The 17,357-nt window shown below is 41.5% G+C and overlaps 1 protein-coding gene across 10 annotated transcripts in view; it reads right to left on the bottom strand.

Moving 5' to 3' along the window:
- Positions 1–1,439: 1,439 nt before the first annotated feature.
- The window catches only part of PPP1R12B (protein phosphatase 1 regulatory subunit 12B), a 101,786-nt gene continuing 85,868 nt past the window's right edge, over positions 1,440–17,357 (bottom strand). For 4 of the 10 annotated variants that reach the window (XR_014549005.1, XR_014549007.1, XR_014549009.1 and 1 more), the window contains 2 exons: positions 11,324–11,503; positions 1,440–7,409 (listed from right to left, as the gene is read on the bottom strand). Coding sequence is in view for 5 of the 10 variants with exons in the window: in XM_083617346.1 (XP_083473472.1) it covers positions 11,369–11,503 (135 nt within the window). In the remaining 5 variants the exon portion in view is untranslated. Of the gene's footprint in view, positions 7,410–11,323; positions 11,504–15,144; positions 15,273–17,357 lie in introns of all 10 variants that reach the window. The other 6 variants (XM_083617344.1, XM_083617348.1, XM_083617349.1 and 3 more) reach the window with 2 other exon arrangements.

Below are 17,357 nucleotides of genomic sequence, written 5' to 3'. Positions count from 1 at the left end.
GAACCGTCCCTGTTTGCATTTTCAAAACAACTTACACAGTAAAAACATCCAACAGGCAAATCAGTGATTCAAGTGTCAGGCGTCATACCTTTCTCATGGAGTCATCTCATATATTACATCCAGTGTTGTCGTCGTCTTTGGCAATCACTTGTAGCTGAAGAAGATTGTCTTCCATGAATATGGTCATAACAGTGTGTCCATAGACGACTGTGGAGGCCAATTCTGGATCTGCACATCTTTCCACAGTGGGGACATAGGTTTCCGTGTAGGAGTTGATAGCGGTGAGGATCTGCCAAACGTACCTTCCTCTTAGCTCGTTTCTCCCTTTCATCCCGCTGCTCTCCAATTGCAGCACTCGCAGGGAGTCATTCCATCTATTACATCCACTGTTGTAGAATTCTGCACTGTACCAATGCAGACTGCAGGGGAGATCCTATTAATGCTCTTCCCATATTAGCAATTTTTGAACAGGCCATGGAGCAAACTACCAGGGGAAAAGGACTGCCCTTTGCCCAGTGGCTAATTTGCTATATGCAGGCAGCTTTTAATTGTTATGGGGCGGGGGGGGGGGCACTGAAGACTTCATTAATCTATTGACAAAATAGTTTCAAAATACCGTCTTTTTTGCTCTATAATACTCACTTTTACCCTCCTAAAAAGTAAGGGGAAATGTGTGTGCGTCTTATGGAGTGGATGCAGGCTGCGCAGCTATCCCAGAAGCCAGAACAGCAAGAGGGATTGCTGCTTTCACTGCGCAGCGATCCCTCTTGCTGTTCTGGCTTCTGAGATTCAGAATATTCTTTTTCTTGTTTTCCTCCTCCAAAAACTAGGTGCGTCTTGTGGTCTGGTGCGTCTTATAGAGCGAAAAATACGGTAATTGAAAATCCTCACAACAGGGCATAAAATGTAGCTTCTGTTCTATTCATTTCTAAAAAATATGTGTTGGCAAACATTCAACTCAAGCAAAGGCTTTCCACTTTTTAGTCAATTTCAACTCCCATGTATGGAAGGCATAGGTAAAGGTAAAGGGACCCCTGACCATTAGGTCCAGTCATAGCCAACTCTGGGGTTGCGGTGTTAGCCATTAGATATAAAAATGTGGCATATTGCCATTGTTTCATTCACATGTCTCTTTATCACAGTTCAACAGCCCCTTCATATTGTCCTGGTCCATATTTCCAATGGCAAGGAAATGTAGCAAATGCTAAGTTAAGAGGGAAGATAGGATCTACATCACTTGGTTCCTCATGCAGTTTCATTGAGACTTTCACGTGTTGCTATTATTTTTTGCCACTGCATCAAGTTTCCCATTTGACTAAGACAAATGTAACCTTACTTCAAAGCAAACATTCATGAGGAGATGGGGAAACTTCTACTTCCCCCAGTAACTCACCAAAGCATCCTGAGACCATGCTCTCACTATTAAGATAGACTCAGGCTGTGTTAAAGCACTTTATTCATTTATAAATACTGTTGTGTTTACAAGCATCATAGATGTGAATATTATCCCCAAACTTTCAAACATATACTTAGAATACTATATAACAATCAAGAAAACAAAAACCATTCATCTCAAGAGTTTGAAAGGCCACTCAAAAAATTGCATAAAAATACATTCTTTCTCATCACTCACAGGCTAGTCTTTTCTCCAAGTAGTGTATTTACAACAATCTGTAAAACTCTCCTTAAAACAGGTAAGTACAGAATACTTGCAGCTTGGGAAGTTAGCGAGCCAAGTGCATAACACCACTCTTTTCCACGAGTTAGCATTTGCAGAGGGGACTTGTTACTAGATTCATCAACAACATGAGGGAAGCAAGGGGAGGGGACAACACAAAAGGCCCTGTGGCAACAGCTTGGGCTGTGCTGTTTTTCAAGAGTATTTACTGAGAACACCTTGAAAGTCACATATGCCAAGGGTCCAATTTGCCCCAGGAAAAGAGAGAACAGTTGTCAGGGGAAAGGAACAGAGGAAGAAAAGAATTGCCCCTAGGAATTGGGTTAAATTTCACCTGTGAGCTGCTTGTGGAGTTAATCTTGGTAAAAAGCCCTTCATGGAACATGCTGCTTCTAGGAGAATCATGCAAAAGGATTTCCAAACATGAAAGTGATCATGATCCAAACCTAAGTCACTCAGGGAAAAGGCCTTGGGGAGTCTGCTAGCTTGAAATAAACTTAAAATTGCCTTTTGAAACAGGCCCCTTAACATCGCTGAAGGAAGGAGTACATCCAAAAATGCTGGACTTTGAGTTGAGAAGCTGCCTTGTGCAACAGGTGGGCTAATATGGCAGGAGTGAAGTAGAATAAAGGAAAACAAAGATGAAAGTAGGGGGCATCAGTGTGAGTGCAAAGGACAAATTTCTATCTCGGGTGGGCGGGGGGAGACATTTCTGCCTTCTGACTTGCTTGCAAGGAGTCCTAGCAAAACATGATCACTCTCAGATACAGATGAACACCCATTCAAAAAAATTGGAGACATGTTTGTTAAGGAGAATCTGCATTTGAATCAAAGTGGGAATTTGGAAGTCGTCCGGAAACGTGCTAAGAGCCTGCTCACAAACAGCTCTCTAATTCAGAAAGAATTATAGTGGTTATGGGGGAAAGCAAACATGATACAGTAGAAATCATCTCTCAAGTATATTTTGATTTCAATCATGATTTCTATTCACTGTCAGTAAATCCCAGGCCTTGGCGACCTACCATCACCTGGTAATGGCAGAATTGGCAGGGCAGGGGAGAGATATTCAGTCAATATCCTTTGTGGGGGAAAGGACTACATTCTGCACTTTACCATCTACAGGCATACATTAAGCTCACCAGCCTTTGGAACAGACTAGCTATTCCCTAATGAAAAACAACTGTTAAGTCTCCCAAGCACAGTCAGGGAGTTGCATACGATTTGACCTATTGGCAAATATCATCATGGCGAGTCTTATCATTCCTGGTTATCCCATGAGAATAAGACTTTTAAATGCTAATGAACAACCACCGACTAGATTGTATCCACAGCCCTTAAAAGAAGTCAGTCCTATGGCATCAAATACTTTGCTATCAGATTTCTACAGACTGGCTTCTGATAATAATTATTCCTATGTGGACTAGAAACCACCAATAAATCTGAAATTAGCTGATTTGATAAAACACAGTGCACTCTTAAACCCTGACTTACTGAAGATGACTGACTGAATTATATCTGGTCAGATCTCTAGAGTCATTCTTTAATTCCTTCCATTAACAGTAAATCAATATGGACAGTGCACAGATGCTGCATCATCAGCTGTCACAAAATACAGATCAAATCAAGTATACATGCTCTTGCAGCTCTAAATCTACCCCCCACTTAAAATTCCATTTCCATTCCACTGGTTAAGAGTTCTCTGCATATGACAGCTGTTCATCCATATTATTCATGTTGTATTTTAGCAGTACAACACAACCTCCTTTAATGCAAGGCATTCAACCACAATATGTCAGCTCTCAATACTACTTCTGTATCTGCATTTGTTTCCTTCAACTTGGCCCTTTTTGCATGCCTCTAGCTTCTTCTGAAACTTTGCTTCAGACCAACAAGCCACCGCACATAAACCTCGCGTTCACAATTTGCAAGCAATGAAACCCGCTCCTTCCTTACTCCAAGCTCTGCTTCTTATATCAAAAAAGTTGCACGGGAACTTCAACACAGATGCGGAAGAGGTTTCTAAGACCTTCGACATGCAAGTACGTCTTAGGATGTACACTGAGCTGTAGAAGCTTCTGGGAGTAAGAAAGCAGTAAGGCAGAAGAGTTTTAAGAAAAACCACCCAGTGCCTTCCAGTTAAAAGCTCTCACAGCTCACAGAATAAACTTGCAGTGCTTTCTCCGCATAATTTGTACTTTATGTAGAGAATATTCTAGCAGACTTCACAATTATAACTAACATTATATAAAATCCATTGGAACACTAAAACGCACCAGTACAAAGCAATCATAATTCAGTAGCAGTAACATTTTCTCTCTGGGTTTTCTTAAAAACAGGCATGAATTTGCTTATGAGTGGACTGTCCTGAATTGTCTACTCCCTTGGTTAAAACATTATATTAAAATAATAGCCTGCATTTGAACAATCATATATCAGCTTAATCAATCAAGATATGATTTTGCTCCTGTACACAGCCCCTCGGCTGCTCCCTTTTGAGTGAGTTGTGTTTCAACAAGGGCCTCTATTTACCAGTGTTTTCCAGTTTGTGAAACTATGGCTACCAGCTTTGGAACAAGACAGGATTGTCAAACCAAATTCAAACTAAGATTTAAGATCCAGGCTTTCCCCCAAGTTATTCCTGGTTTAGTCACAGCTTGGACAAAATAACAGCATGATTGGGGGGGGGGGGCAAGAACTCTCATTCATACCTCAGTTTTTTAAGATGAGATGGTTGTCCAATCCAGGCCAGTGTTAACTTTAATACTGGAATAAAAATGGGTTCTCAGGTGATTGGTTTAGGGAAGCCTTACTAAGGAAGACAAAGCTATGTATTAAAATAAGTAAAAATTTGATTATCTTTTACATGACACGAAGCCCAGAATGTCAAGACACAGGATACTTAGAGGACAACACTGATATTGGTGACCCCCCAAAATAACCTGCTTAAGTAACTTTCAGTAGCACTAGATATCATAGTGTTTTGGCTTGTCAACAGGATTAATTAGCTCACGTAATTTCAGGCTGGACAGAATTCAAGTTTAAATATCAAATCCCAACGTTAAAAAGGCTCAACTTCATAGGTCACCATCCTTCATGCTGTATCAATGTGGCCATCTGTGGTCCTTCAGATGCTGCTGGAGTCCAACTCCCACCATCCCTGGCCATGTTGTTTGGGGCTGGGGGGAACTGGAGCCCTCCAACTTCTGCAGGGCCACAGGCAAGCCATCCTTGCTGCATTAGCCACCATAGTCTGTGTCTTTTAAAGTCCGCACATTGAAACTGTGAAATATGCTTAACCTACTGTATGCTAAGTGAGAACTGACAACAGGAGAATGTAGGGATCATTATAGAATGGACCATAAGCACCAGATGCCTGCTCCTTCTGTGCTGTTAAATGGCAGAGTCTGAAAAAGTTCAGCCAAATACTCTCACCGGTGTAAAATCAGCTAGACTGGTGAGCTAGAATGCTTGAGCTGGAAGATACCACTCACAGAGATCAGTGCATGTTGTGGCCAGTATAAAACAACCCCCACAAGCCTCTCTAGCTCTGAAACAAGGTTGGTAGGAAGGTAACTGTTGAAGAAAAGCACTGGATGTAAGAAAAGCAACAAATAAAATTAGTAGAGTATAAGAGGTTGTACCAGATATTTTATCTGACCCATCCAGAATCCTGACTATCTGCTGTTCTTAAAATGAAACATAATGTCAGAAAATATTTCTGGTGCTTCTTTTTTTAAGCAATAGTTTGCTAGGAACTCAGAGTTTACCTTGTTTCTGTTCAAAGGGACACGCTATGTTCACCATAGTAGAAGCCTGAATTAGTCTTTTGAGATGCTTCTATGCAAAGATGATATCCACTGGTTATTAACTGAATTCATACAGTTCTACTCCGAAACGGAGTGCAAACATATGGAGTCTCTATATTTGAGTGAAACAGATTTCTAATCGTGCAATGGGACTTCAACGTCCTCTCCTTCCTTCTGAAGTCCCTGGTATGCCCTCAAACGTGCTCAAGGGTTGTGGGGGGGGGCCCTCTGGAGATTCTGAGAGTGCCTGGGGGTAAGAAAGGAAGAAGTCTTGCTGAGTCTCTGCACAATTCTGTCTTCATCTCAGAGCTGATCCATAACTGATCAAAAAAGCATCTTCCCCCTCTGATAAATGCTGAATGAAATGTCTGAATTTCTACTGCTCACTTGTATGCTTTCAAGAGTAGTTATTCTCAGATCCCAAAGTTCCTTATTTTAAATAATTGTGAGAATTAAAAGAATGCAGGGAAAGAACAGAGCAAGTCCACAGACAAGTTGCCATTTTGACAGGAAACTCCTTAACAGGTTCTGCAGATGAAATCTGGTTCTCTGTAGTATCCAGAAGAACAGAGCGTGCAAATTAGTTACATCATGATAACCCATAAATATGAATTCGTTCATTTCCAGTATGCAGAGAAATGGCTTTTTGAGAAATGTAGGTCCTGCTGTTGATGCCCTCATTAAATGCAAATTCATGTCTTACAACTGCGCAAATGATCATGGTATCAGAATTCTCAGACATCATAGAATGCTACTGCAAAGACTTTCCACCAAGATTGAGGCTCATCATTTTCCACAGGGATAGGCACATCTATCCATCATCTCTCAAACCTTGCTGTTGTTAAAACTGAGAACACTCACCTATTCAACGGAATGCGTATCTATTGGCAAGTTAACATAAATGTGATTTGTTTGCCCAGGTCTTTTGTGAGGTTTTTCATGTAGAAAAACCAAACATCTTGCTAATAAAGAAGTATTTTGGCATTGTGTCTATGGGATTTCATTCAATAAGCACTTTTCGCTGGTTAGCTCTCTTTCCACCAGAAGTCTTGAAAAATCAAGGGGCAAACTGTTAGCCAAAGAATGCAGAGGCTGTAAGATCACGTTATTATTAAACAGTACCAAAGAAGGCACCCATGGAAAAAACAGCAAGAACCACCAAAGGGTAGCAGGCAAAAGTGAAGCAAAACAGAAAGGAGAACCAGTGATTGGATCCCCAAATTAAATTATCAAAAATCTTACATTAAATAAATCAGTTAGCTACTGAGACACATGGAAAACACGAATCTCCAAGCCAAGTGACTGTTGTCAGACTCCCAGAGAAATAAGTCATCATGGCTTTCACCAGCACCGCAGACTTCCAAATTCCAGAATGGAGATTGATAAATCCTCAGTGGCAATTCCTAGTTTCACTCATTATTCCTACTCCAAGACAGTATCTTAAGACATGTTGGGTCAACGCTATGGAGTCACTTCTATATCACTTATTACAGTAGATTCTTCTTTACATCAGATTATGGTGGACGGATATGGAGCTTACAGCAGATCGTTTGGGCAGCTCAGACAGCGCCAACCCAGTCTTTTGTCCCTTCAAATGAGTTACTTCAACATTCCAAAAATATTAAAACATGGCGGGGCATGCTGTGTTGGGGGGGAAGGATAAGCACTGTGCAATATGGGAATGCCTAGCAAGGTGCAAAGAGCAGTGAAGGGTGGGGCTAGCTGATCCGTGTCTGAAATGCCAGCTGCTCTTTCAACTGGAAGATCAGAAGCAGGTGGCAGGGTTGGCAGCATGTGCACAAATATCTCCTCTTTCTGCCCATCCTATGTTCAATATACTACTTCGAGAGTTTACTGATGACACGGATGAGGGCTCCATTCTCATCTTTCAGCCGCTGATTGTCGGACTTCAGTTCTGTCAAAACCTGTTCAAAGACAAGATCCAAACAATTCAGTATTGGTTGTCCTGAAATTCCTATGCAGCTCTGGTGGGGGAGAAACACACGACCACTCAAACGAAAGCATTTCTAGTGTTAATCGAAAATGGATTTGATCTCAAAAGCAACTAAGCCACACCAACGAAGTGTATCAGTTTCATATTCATATCTCTAAGATTAAACATGAATTTGACTCTTCCATTCTCACATATACAGAGTAGCATCTACTTGAGTATGTTAGATTAGACGTTACACTCGTGGACATTTGTAAGCCCAGGAAATTATACCCAGAAATATTATGAGAAAGAAGTACATTTTGGAGAACAATTGCAATCTAGAACAACTTGAAAGGCATTTCATCCTGGACAATGCTACTTGCACTCTTTCGCTTTACTTCACTTTGGGAAATGCACTTGCCTTGTAGCATTGTTCCTTCACACCTGGATAAATCCCATGCAAAATAAATCTCTCACTTTTAAACTCAGAAGGGAAAGTTGCATACTTTCAGAAAACTTAGGGTTGGCATCCAGTTGCATCTCAATGTAGATGAAAGCCTACTTTTCTTGATCTCAGGAACAACTAATCAAAATATACAGTAGATTATAGACCAAAACTGGGCTCTTTAAATAAAATAAAATATCTCTTTGATTAACAACTAATTTACGAGATAAAAGTTTTGTTTTAATGCAATATATTTATATATTGCATTAAAAGTAAGGGTTAGTACTGGGTGCCCAGAAATGCTAAGTGATTTCGGGCAAGGACAACCAAGAGTGATCTATTTTGGGCCATGGCTTAAGTCTGGAATTCTTATGCCTTTACTAATTGAGGTATGCAGCACATGGTTAATTATGACAGCTTGCTTTCCAGACTCCTGAGCATTTTGCCAGCCCCTCAAGCTCCCAGGAATTCCTAGAGGTTGGCCTCTGTTGAAATAAATGACCAGGTGCTTGGCCTGATCAGGGATATTGAAACGATGCCCAACCTCTAGCCCAGGGAGAAGAGACTAGGTCAAGATAAAGCCACAAAGGACACTCCAACCATGGCAGAAGGGGGAGGTGGGCTATGTTATGTGCACCTTTCTGCACACAGACTTATTGGGAGCCTGTTGCTAATGGGAATACATGACTGACAGCTTGCTGACCTTGCTATTTTGACACAGGATAGGATAAGAAGTACACAAACTCTCCTCCATCCATGCCAACGTGGTGAACCTTTGACCTAGCCTAGCAATGAGAAGGGTAAAGAGGTACAATCCCAAATCCTGTTCAGTGTTTCAATTTTTATACAGTACTTGGCATTCTGAATATTTAGAAAGGCAACCACCACAGATTTACTGTCAATACTGGAGGAACAAACTTTATGATTTCATACAGGTAACTGAGATGCTGCAAATTTAGGACATTTTGCAACAGATGTAGTCACATTTATTTGACCATTCAGTAGCAACAAAACCAAATGGTGAGGTATTTCATCCCAGGTTATCAGAGTTCTTTAATATTTGCTTGAAAATCGCCAAAAATTGCAAGCAGAGATTGGAATGGTATTGGATTTATAAAATCAGCATTCCACTTTTCTCTTTGTGGGGCCTGAATATGCAAATAGGTTTCCGGTATGAAAATGATAGCTGAACTTCATAGTTTCATCCTGAGCTTCACACGATGGTGTGAATAGTTAATGTTATATAGGTAGTTATAGAATGAGCCTGCAAACAACAGTCAGACATACACTTTCTAGAATGTCTCAAGCAACTTTGACAAGTACAACCATTATTTTCATTTTATAATAGGAAAGCAAGGCCCAAGTGAGATTATTAACAAAACATGGGGTGTCAGAACAAGTTCTACCATCCGTCCAATGGCATCCTTCAGTAGTTCCTTCAAAGCAAATTAGCCCAAACATAAGAGATGACTGGTCTAACTAGGGCAAGGGGGACAAAAAGATTAATGTGTAATTTACTACACAACACATCTGGTGTTCCCCAAAACTATTATGCAGGATTCACTACATGATAGCCATTAAAAACATTCACACTAAACACAAGCTATGAAAATATATGTATGGGGGGAATCAACGAGCTTTAGTGGTGTTTCCATGAATACCCAGAAAAGCACTTTTCTGCATGTACAGTACAAATGTAGATCCCAGGTATATTAAGTAATACAACTGTGAAATAGAAGACAAAGTGCCTGAATGGTATGTCCCTGTAATGTTTAGCATCTGCAAAGAAACATGGTACCTTATAGTGATATTTCAGTCAGATGAATTGCAACATACAGGGAGAAAGTATCAAAGGACCAAATCTTTGCTTTGTTGCTTCACTGAAGCAAGTTCTCAAGAGAAAAAGACTTACACTTTTGCATTAGAGCTGCTATACGTAGCAAGCGTAGCATGCCAACCTATAAGAAACCGAGCACATAAAACAAACACCCTGTGCAACTTAAAAGCTTCAGGAGAGCTCAAAGCATCAGTAAAGAACATTATAACAAAACAATTGGTTTTATTTTGTTCATGTGTGCTTTGCAAAAAGCCATTCTAACTGGGTAGAATCTTTATAGTGTTGAGAAAACCTGAGGCATTGACTGGGGGCCACTCAATTTTTTCCCCACTCACGTAAGCCTGACCTCTGACAAAAACATCAATACTCATATCTTCCATGAAGCTATCTAGTCCTTAAAAAAAACACATCTATACCTACTTTTTCTGATGAACACGTATCATTTATAAGCTTTACTATTCAAAAATGGCTTTCATTAAATAAAAATGCTGCATGTTCTTTAATTTGCTGCCCCCCCATATTTAGTATTTTTTTGGGGGGGGACAGTTATCTGTGTGTTATGAAAATTTTGAAATAAATAAACAAACATGAGGACTTGGATCTTTGTTTTGCAGTTTCCGGTACTTTCTCTCTCACAACTTACATGCACAATTAGCAGAAAAGCTTTAAAAAGGTAAAGGGACCCCTGACCATTAGGTCCAGTCGTGACCGACTTTGGGGTTGTGGTGCTCATCTCACTTTATTGGCCAAGGGAGCCGGCGTACAGCTTCCGGGTCACGTGGCCAGCATGACTAAGCTGCTTCTGGCGAACCAGAGCAGCGCACGGAAGCGCCGTTTACCTTCCCGCCGGAGTGGTACCTATTTATCTACTTGCACTTTGACGTGCTTTTGAACTGCTAGGTGGGGAGGAGCAGGGACCGAGCAACGGGAGCTCACCCCATCACGGGGATTCGAACCACCGACCTTCTGATAGGCAAGTCCTAGGCTCTGTGGTTTAACCCACAGCGCCACCCGTGTCCCGCCGTCTAAAAGCTTTAGATCCTTACAAAACCACAGCTAAAATACAACCTACCTCCCCAATGACAAAACTGTGTTTTTTTTAACATTGCTGGATTACATCGGTGTTAGCTCACACCAGATACTGCACCATTTCATAAAAATATTCAATACAAACCCATCTTTAACACTGAGCCGTATGTCCCAGTTCTGATCACTTACATATATTTTGTTAGTATTAATGATATCCTACATTTACCTTCAGAACTGCATTATTCTTTTTCACAGTCATGGAAACCAGGTGGCTGGATTTTTGTGTGTTTGTTCTGCCTCTTTCATTCATCCAGTGCTTACGCAACAACGCTTTAAAAAGGCAAAATAAAGCCTGAACGAAACTATTATTAGGCCGGTGATCATCCTGAGATGCAGAACCCATATGGGGGAAATGTATACCTGAAAAGAAGTGACTGAAGTACCTTGTACGCATTAGAAATGCAAAGTTTAGTATATGAACAGGCAGTGACTTCCATACTGCTATTTGCGTGTCACGCTCCTTATCTGCCACATTTAGGAAGAATGTAGAAAGGGTAGGGAATAGCTCAGTCAGACAATAAGAGCAAAGACCTGCCTGGAAGATTGGAAGGAGAGGAGAGATCAACTGGAGGGGGAGATGCTATAGCTCTTCTGACTCTGGGGTCTCAGCGGATTGCGAGAGCCTGGCTACAACCCGGGTCAAAGCCCTGTTTTCGGCCAGCAGCTGCTCATTCATCTGCCTCAAAGTGTGAATCTGTTTGAGCTGGTGAAGGTTCTGCAAAGTGAGACATGGAGGAGATAGACAAAGACAAAACAGAGAATATAAAACAGCACAGAAACATGAATTCAATTGGCAAGCAAGAAAAAAAAGAAGAGCAGCAACGAGAGGTGGAGAGCAGTGAAAGCACAGAAGAAGCTGGACAACATACTAAAGCACTAGACCAACCAAAAAAGAAACGACAGAGAATGCTGTTCATTCTCTTAAGGCTTGAACCTAACTAAGTTTCAAATTTAACGAAACACCATAAAGGTGAAAAATTATAGCTCTTAAATGGAGTGAGAAACTTCACCATGGCTGAAAACCACATCAGGAAAACCTTGCGCACAGCACTTTTAAAGTCCTTTTGCAAGGTACTGACAGATGACTAATGCTGGTTGGAAGAGCACCAATAGGGCAGTTAAGTATCTTTATAAAAGCTTTATATGACCCACATCCCAGCCAAAGTGGCTTTGCATAGCAAAAGGGGATAGTTGTAGCAGCTGAAGTAAATTGCTTTAAAATGAGTCTAATGCTAGCCTTCACTTTACAACATGTGGTAGTATTTGCAGTGGAAAGGGAAACTGGTTTGTACAATGCTGAATACTGTCACAATACACAACTCTTATAGCCTGTGCAGTCTGTAAGTGTCCCCGTGCTGAATTTGTGCTCCACAATTTAGCCAAACAGTAGCTTTACACTAAACACCATTGATGCAGAATCTTCAAAAACACCCCTCTAAATACAAGCACACACTTTTTCATATATGCGTATGGAAAAAATGGTCAGCATGCCTAACTGTCCCAAACTGGCATGAAACACAAGTGTTAATTTATGTGTTCATGGCACATAAATTAGGATAAATAGGACTAAAATCTTGTATGAACACTAAAGGCCAAGTATACAGACAATTAAGTGCTTTGAAATTGCTTTTATAGCATCAAAGGCAATTGCTTCAGAAGGGTTTCCAATGCAGACTCTAAAAGGACCCAATTTTCTAAATAAAGAAATGTCTAATGCATTTCACTTTCAATATGGTGTAATAATAAAACAACATGGGCAGGACGTGAAAGGTGTAGGGATTCTGTTGGAATATTATTTTGTGTGTTCATTCAAAGGTATAACTGAGCCGTTGAATCTGTCTACTTGAGACATGACGTAAATGCCTTTGTAAGACAGTGAAGAAAACACAATGATGAAGATATAACTGAGGATATAAACACCCTACAGAAAGTTTTACTGGGCCAGTAGGATGGGGAATAATCTTGACATAATCTCAAAATATGAGATACAACATCCATGTGACAACAATTTGCAGAAAAGGCAACACAAATCCAATGGAACAGCATCCTTTTGTTACTTCCGGGATGGTTGTGGTACAGCAACCTAGAATTTTCTGCAGAAGCAAATATATTCCATTAACTTGCATTCCATTCTACTCTTCTCTTCTTCATTGACTGAAGCATAGTGATTTACTGACTAAATCCAGGCTCCAACCAAAAGCTCTCCATAACTGTTTGGCTAAACAGATATCTGGATATAATTTACTTAATTTTCAACTGTGAGAGTCATTTTATTTTATTTTTTTAAAGTACAGGGCACTAAGCCCATAAGACAAAAACACGAAAAGGTTAGCAAACTCTGCAAACATTTTTGTGAGGGACACACAACACAGTATCCTTATCCTGCCCATCTAAATACATTTTAGTGTATTTTTCATCTTTGTTGGAAGCCGCCCAGAGTGGCTGGGGAAACCCAGCCAGATGGGCGGGGTACAAATAATAAATTATTATTATTATTATTATTATTATTATTATTATTATTATTATTATTATTATTGCTGTGACTATTAGGAAATCCTAATGCTGGTGTGTCTGGTTTATGCTTCATTAATTTAGTCCTTCAGAAGCTCACAATAATTTTATTGCATAGGAGGACAGATCATAAATGCGGCAGCCGGGCCAGAAAAGAAACTGAATTCTGCATCAAAGGTTTCACTACTAAAAATGATAAAGTCCAACCTGTCAATAATTTAAAAGGCTTAATTGCTGAACATTCCAGCTGATTAAGCTGATATAGCTGAGCTGTGTCTCTGTTCAGCCAAGTCGCAAAGCGATCAAGCAGCCCAGAGAGCCTAACGACACTGCTTCAGTGTCAAACTCAGTTTTTTACCTTCCTTCCTCCAAGTGAGTTGCTGACAGCAAGAAAAGAGGTGACTGTACAGCAGGGAAAGAATGTAAATTGAAAAAGCAGTTCCTGGACAAGGAGTAAGCCAAAATGCAACCACAGCACAAGAGGGATTGAGGCAGGATGCGTGCATATTTGCTTTGTCAACTCAAGGTGACTTTGGCTATAAAAAGAAGTTGTGGACAGATAAGGCATGTAATGCATGAAATGGATGTCATTCGAGAGAAGCAGACATGCTGAAAATGGCCTGTAATATTACGGCAGCACACCCAAAGTTGACGGACCACTCAAGGGCACTACATTTATTTAGAAAAGGTAGTTCAGAAGAAAAATAGTAAATAAGGTTATCGAGGATTTTCATAGTTTCACCACCTCACATAAATCAGTACTGCTGCTTTAGGGTTTCCAGAGCCAAACACTTCAGCAATCACACCTGAAGGATAAAATCCTGTTAACTACTGCATATTGGTTACATGTATCACAACAACATTGTTCTTCTTACAAGTACATTTTTAGGAGGGTTTTTTGTTGTTGTTGCTAGTCACACCATCCTTCAGAACAAGGTACAGTATAGCTATTTTCTGTAGCTGAATTCAAGGTGGTGTTGCGTTTGCCCCTCTGCGTTCTCATTTTAATTCTTTAAGAGCTTTCAAATAATTACATTTTAATAAGACCTCTAGAGAGGCCAATGGTGCAACCCATCCCCCGCAACTGAGGATCATGCTGTAAGATGGAGTGCAATTTCCGCTTTTGAAACTCTCCCCCCCCCCCCAAGTCGAAACAGATCTTGACTTCAAAGGATTATCACACTCAGTAAAAACATAAAGGACATAAATTGGAACCATCTCCAGCAAGGCAGGAAATGGCTTTCATCACTACTATGGTTTCAGGGATGCAGCAGCTCCTGTTCTTGAAGCAGAAACATTTCTCCCCACCACCACCACCAAGAAATGAAGTTAGGTTCTAGGGAAATAAGCACCAGGGGGCAGACAAAAGAACAGACACATTTTGGGAGCAGAAGTATTTGCATATTGTGTAAACCTATATAGTACAGTGAAGCCAGCTTAATATTTTCAGGTCACCAGGGAAGCACAAGATGCTGCCTCTGCCTTTACCAGAAAAACATGATCGCCAGAAAACAGCACTTCTTTATAGCAGATGTCCAAAAAAGGGATGGCATGTCAAAGGAGCTGCCTGAAAAGGCAAATTCCTGCCCAGTCCAGCACCAATCTGTATGTCTTTAGACAGAAAGCTCAAATGGTGGCGCAAGGAAACCGGAAGCTTGACAACTCCTCTCATGTACTTACTTGTGCTATCAATCGTCCTTCAAGCAATATTCTGGAGCCATGAAGTATGAATGAGTGGGAAGAAATGCAGTTATAAAAGTTTTGCCCAAAACTGCCATGAGATTTAAAATGCATACCTCATGACTAGGGCTGTGCACAAGAAAAAAAAATGGCCTTGGAACCCACCTCTCATTGGCTCGGACTGGGGGTTGCCTCGGCTTGGTGGCTTGGCTTAACATCGCAGTTCGCCTCGGATCCAAGGCAGAGGGTCGCCTCGCCTCATTTTCCGAAGCACCCGATGTCTTCCCCATTGACTACAAGGGGAAAATCAAGAAGACCTATATTTTGGCAGAATTGGATGACATTTCCATTGTAGTCTATTCTGAGGGGATGAAGCCTGCCAAACCGAGGGTGGTGGTTCTTTTTTATATATATAAAAAAGAGGTGTCATGCCTGTCCCCTGTGGTTTTGTGGGTGTAGAGGTGCCCTTGCACCAAAGTCACAGGAAGTGGAAAGCTGAAGAAGAAAGGGCTGATGTGAGCACGAGGCAAAACTTGCATGTCTAGCATTCCAAGTGAGCACCAAGGCCCACAACCCCACCCCCACCCCCAGTCCTGGCATAAGAGGAAGGCAGGAAGAGAAACAGCAATGCATGCACCTTTACCAGCAAGCCTGATAAGAGGAAGGCCGGCAAGTGGGCTAGCAGACACTTCTGGAGACAGTGAGAAAGAGACAGAGGAAGGAGCAAGGCGCATGCCTTCACAAGGCACATTCCTCGAATCAGTGTGGAGACACCATGCTGGAGCAGAGTGACTGCTTCAAGTTCGGAGCTGACATAGTGCACTGAAAGAACGGCAGGCAGAGGCAGCAGAAGACAAAGGTAACACTGAGTTTAAATATCGATGTGTGTAAGACCTGGCATGTTCAGTGTACCAATCACCAAGCCCCACAAAACAATTCTTGCATGAGGTAGAAAATATTCCAACAACTAGAGCATATATGCTGCGACCTGCACCAGTTGAGAGTGTGCTGGAGTCAACACTTACCTCCCTGCCCCAAGCACCCAACACTGCTTGGGTTTCCTGGCAGTGATGCTGCTGAAGTCACCAGCCTCCCCGCCATGTTTTCACTTACAGGCCAACCCAGCAGTGACACTGTAACGGGCAAGGAGCAGAGCAGAGCAGCTGTTTGGCTCGCAACATGCTACAGTGCTGTTGTCACTGCATAAGCCAGCAAGTGAATTGCGGTGGGAGAATAGTAGTCCATTACATTGCAGCTTCTGCTGTTGCTGCACATACATCCTGACTTGTGAACATGAGGGGGAAAGATGCAAAAAGGGTATTCTCCACCCCAAATCTAGAGCGGAGTCTGTCAGAGAAAGAATCAACAAGCTGAAATGCCTTTACCAAGTGCACTAGAGAAATGCAGCAACAGTGTGAGGGCGGCACTCCCTTGCTGGGATGCTCAGGTGGGGAATTATTCCTACATCCCTCCCAAAAGTACTGTGATTGGAAGTAAAAGGAGGAGCCTGGTAAAATTTCCTAATTGGAAGCTAGAGTGCTCAGTTGTGAAACTCCTCTTCTGCCTGCCTGCCTCCTCACTTGCCTGTCATCTTCTATTGATAAAGAGATTGAGGAAGGTTACAAAATTATATCAAACACATTTGAAGCCCTCTGAGGTGATTCCAATGACTTGGGTGCCCACCTCAGATCCCAAGGGGGTGCAAATATCCCAGAGGTGGGGATCCTCAGCATAGATGAGGCACAAGTCTGAGGTGAATGCACATCTCCACTTATGACTTTTTTATACAATTGTCAGCTGCACATTTTGACCTGCACAGTGTTTCAGAGTAAAAGAGAATCTGTATACCAAAGTGAATTTTATTTAACATTAGCAGGAATGATTCTGCGAGATACTATAATCAGTGGAAGGCAAAAGTAAGTCTGACCCACTAGGCATTTTATATTTCAAGGCCAGAGACCTTAATGTGTTACTGGCAGAAACAAAGCATACAAGCCTTAGTTACAATCAAACTGTGTACAGACACACAGAGTGAACAGTCTGCTTGTAACAGTAAGCCAAACCATAGCTAAATGTGGATAAGCAAGTGTGCAGGGACACAGAGCAAAAATCACCACCACTTCTTTCCACTCCTGCTTCTGTTGGTGCCACACTACCTGGAACTAAGCTGTTGTTTGGCTTAGTGTTACATGTGAATGAAGGCTCACAGGTTGTTTTCTGCAAACAAACCATGCACGGTAAGCCAAGAGGAACCTTGGCGACAGCTTGTGGTTTGTTTGGAGACATGGAAAAACTATAACTGACTGCATTTTCCCAGACAACGTACAGGCAGTGGCTTCTCTATGTCCATATTGCAATTTTACATGCAGGTGCTGTGC

The sequence above is a fragment of the Podarcis filfolensis genome (assembly GCF_964270895.1).
Source record: "Podarcis filfolensis genome assembly, chromosome: 6".
Classification (NCBI taxonomy): Eukaryota; Metazoa; Chordata; class Lepidosauria; order Squamata; family Lacertidae; genus Podarcis; species Podarcis filfolensis.
This window is presented reverse-complemented; position numbering and strand designations above follow the sequence as displayed.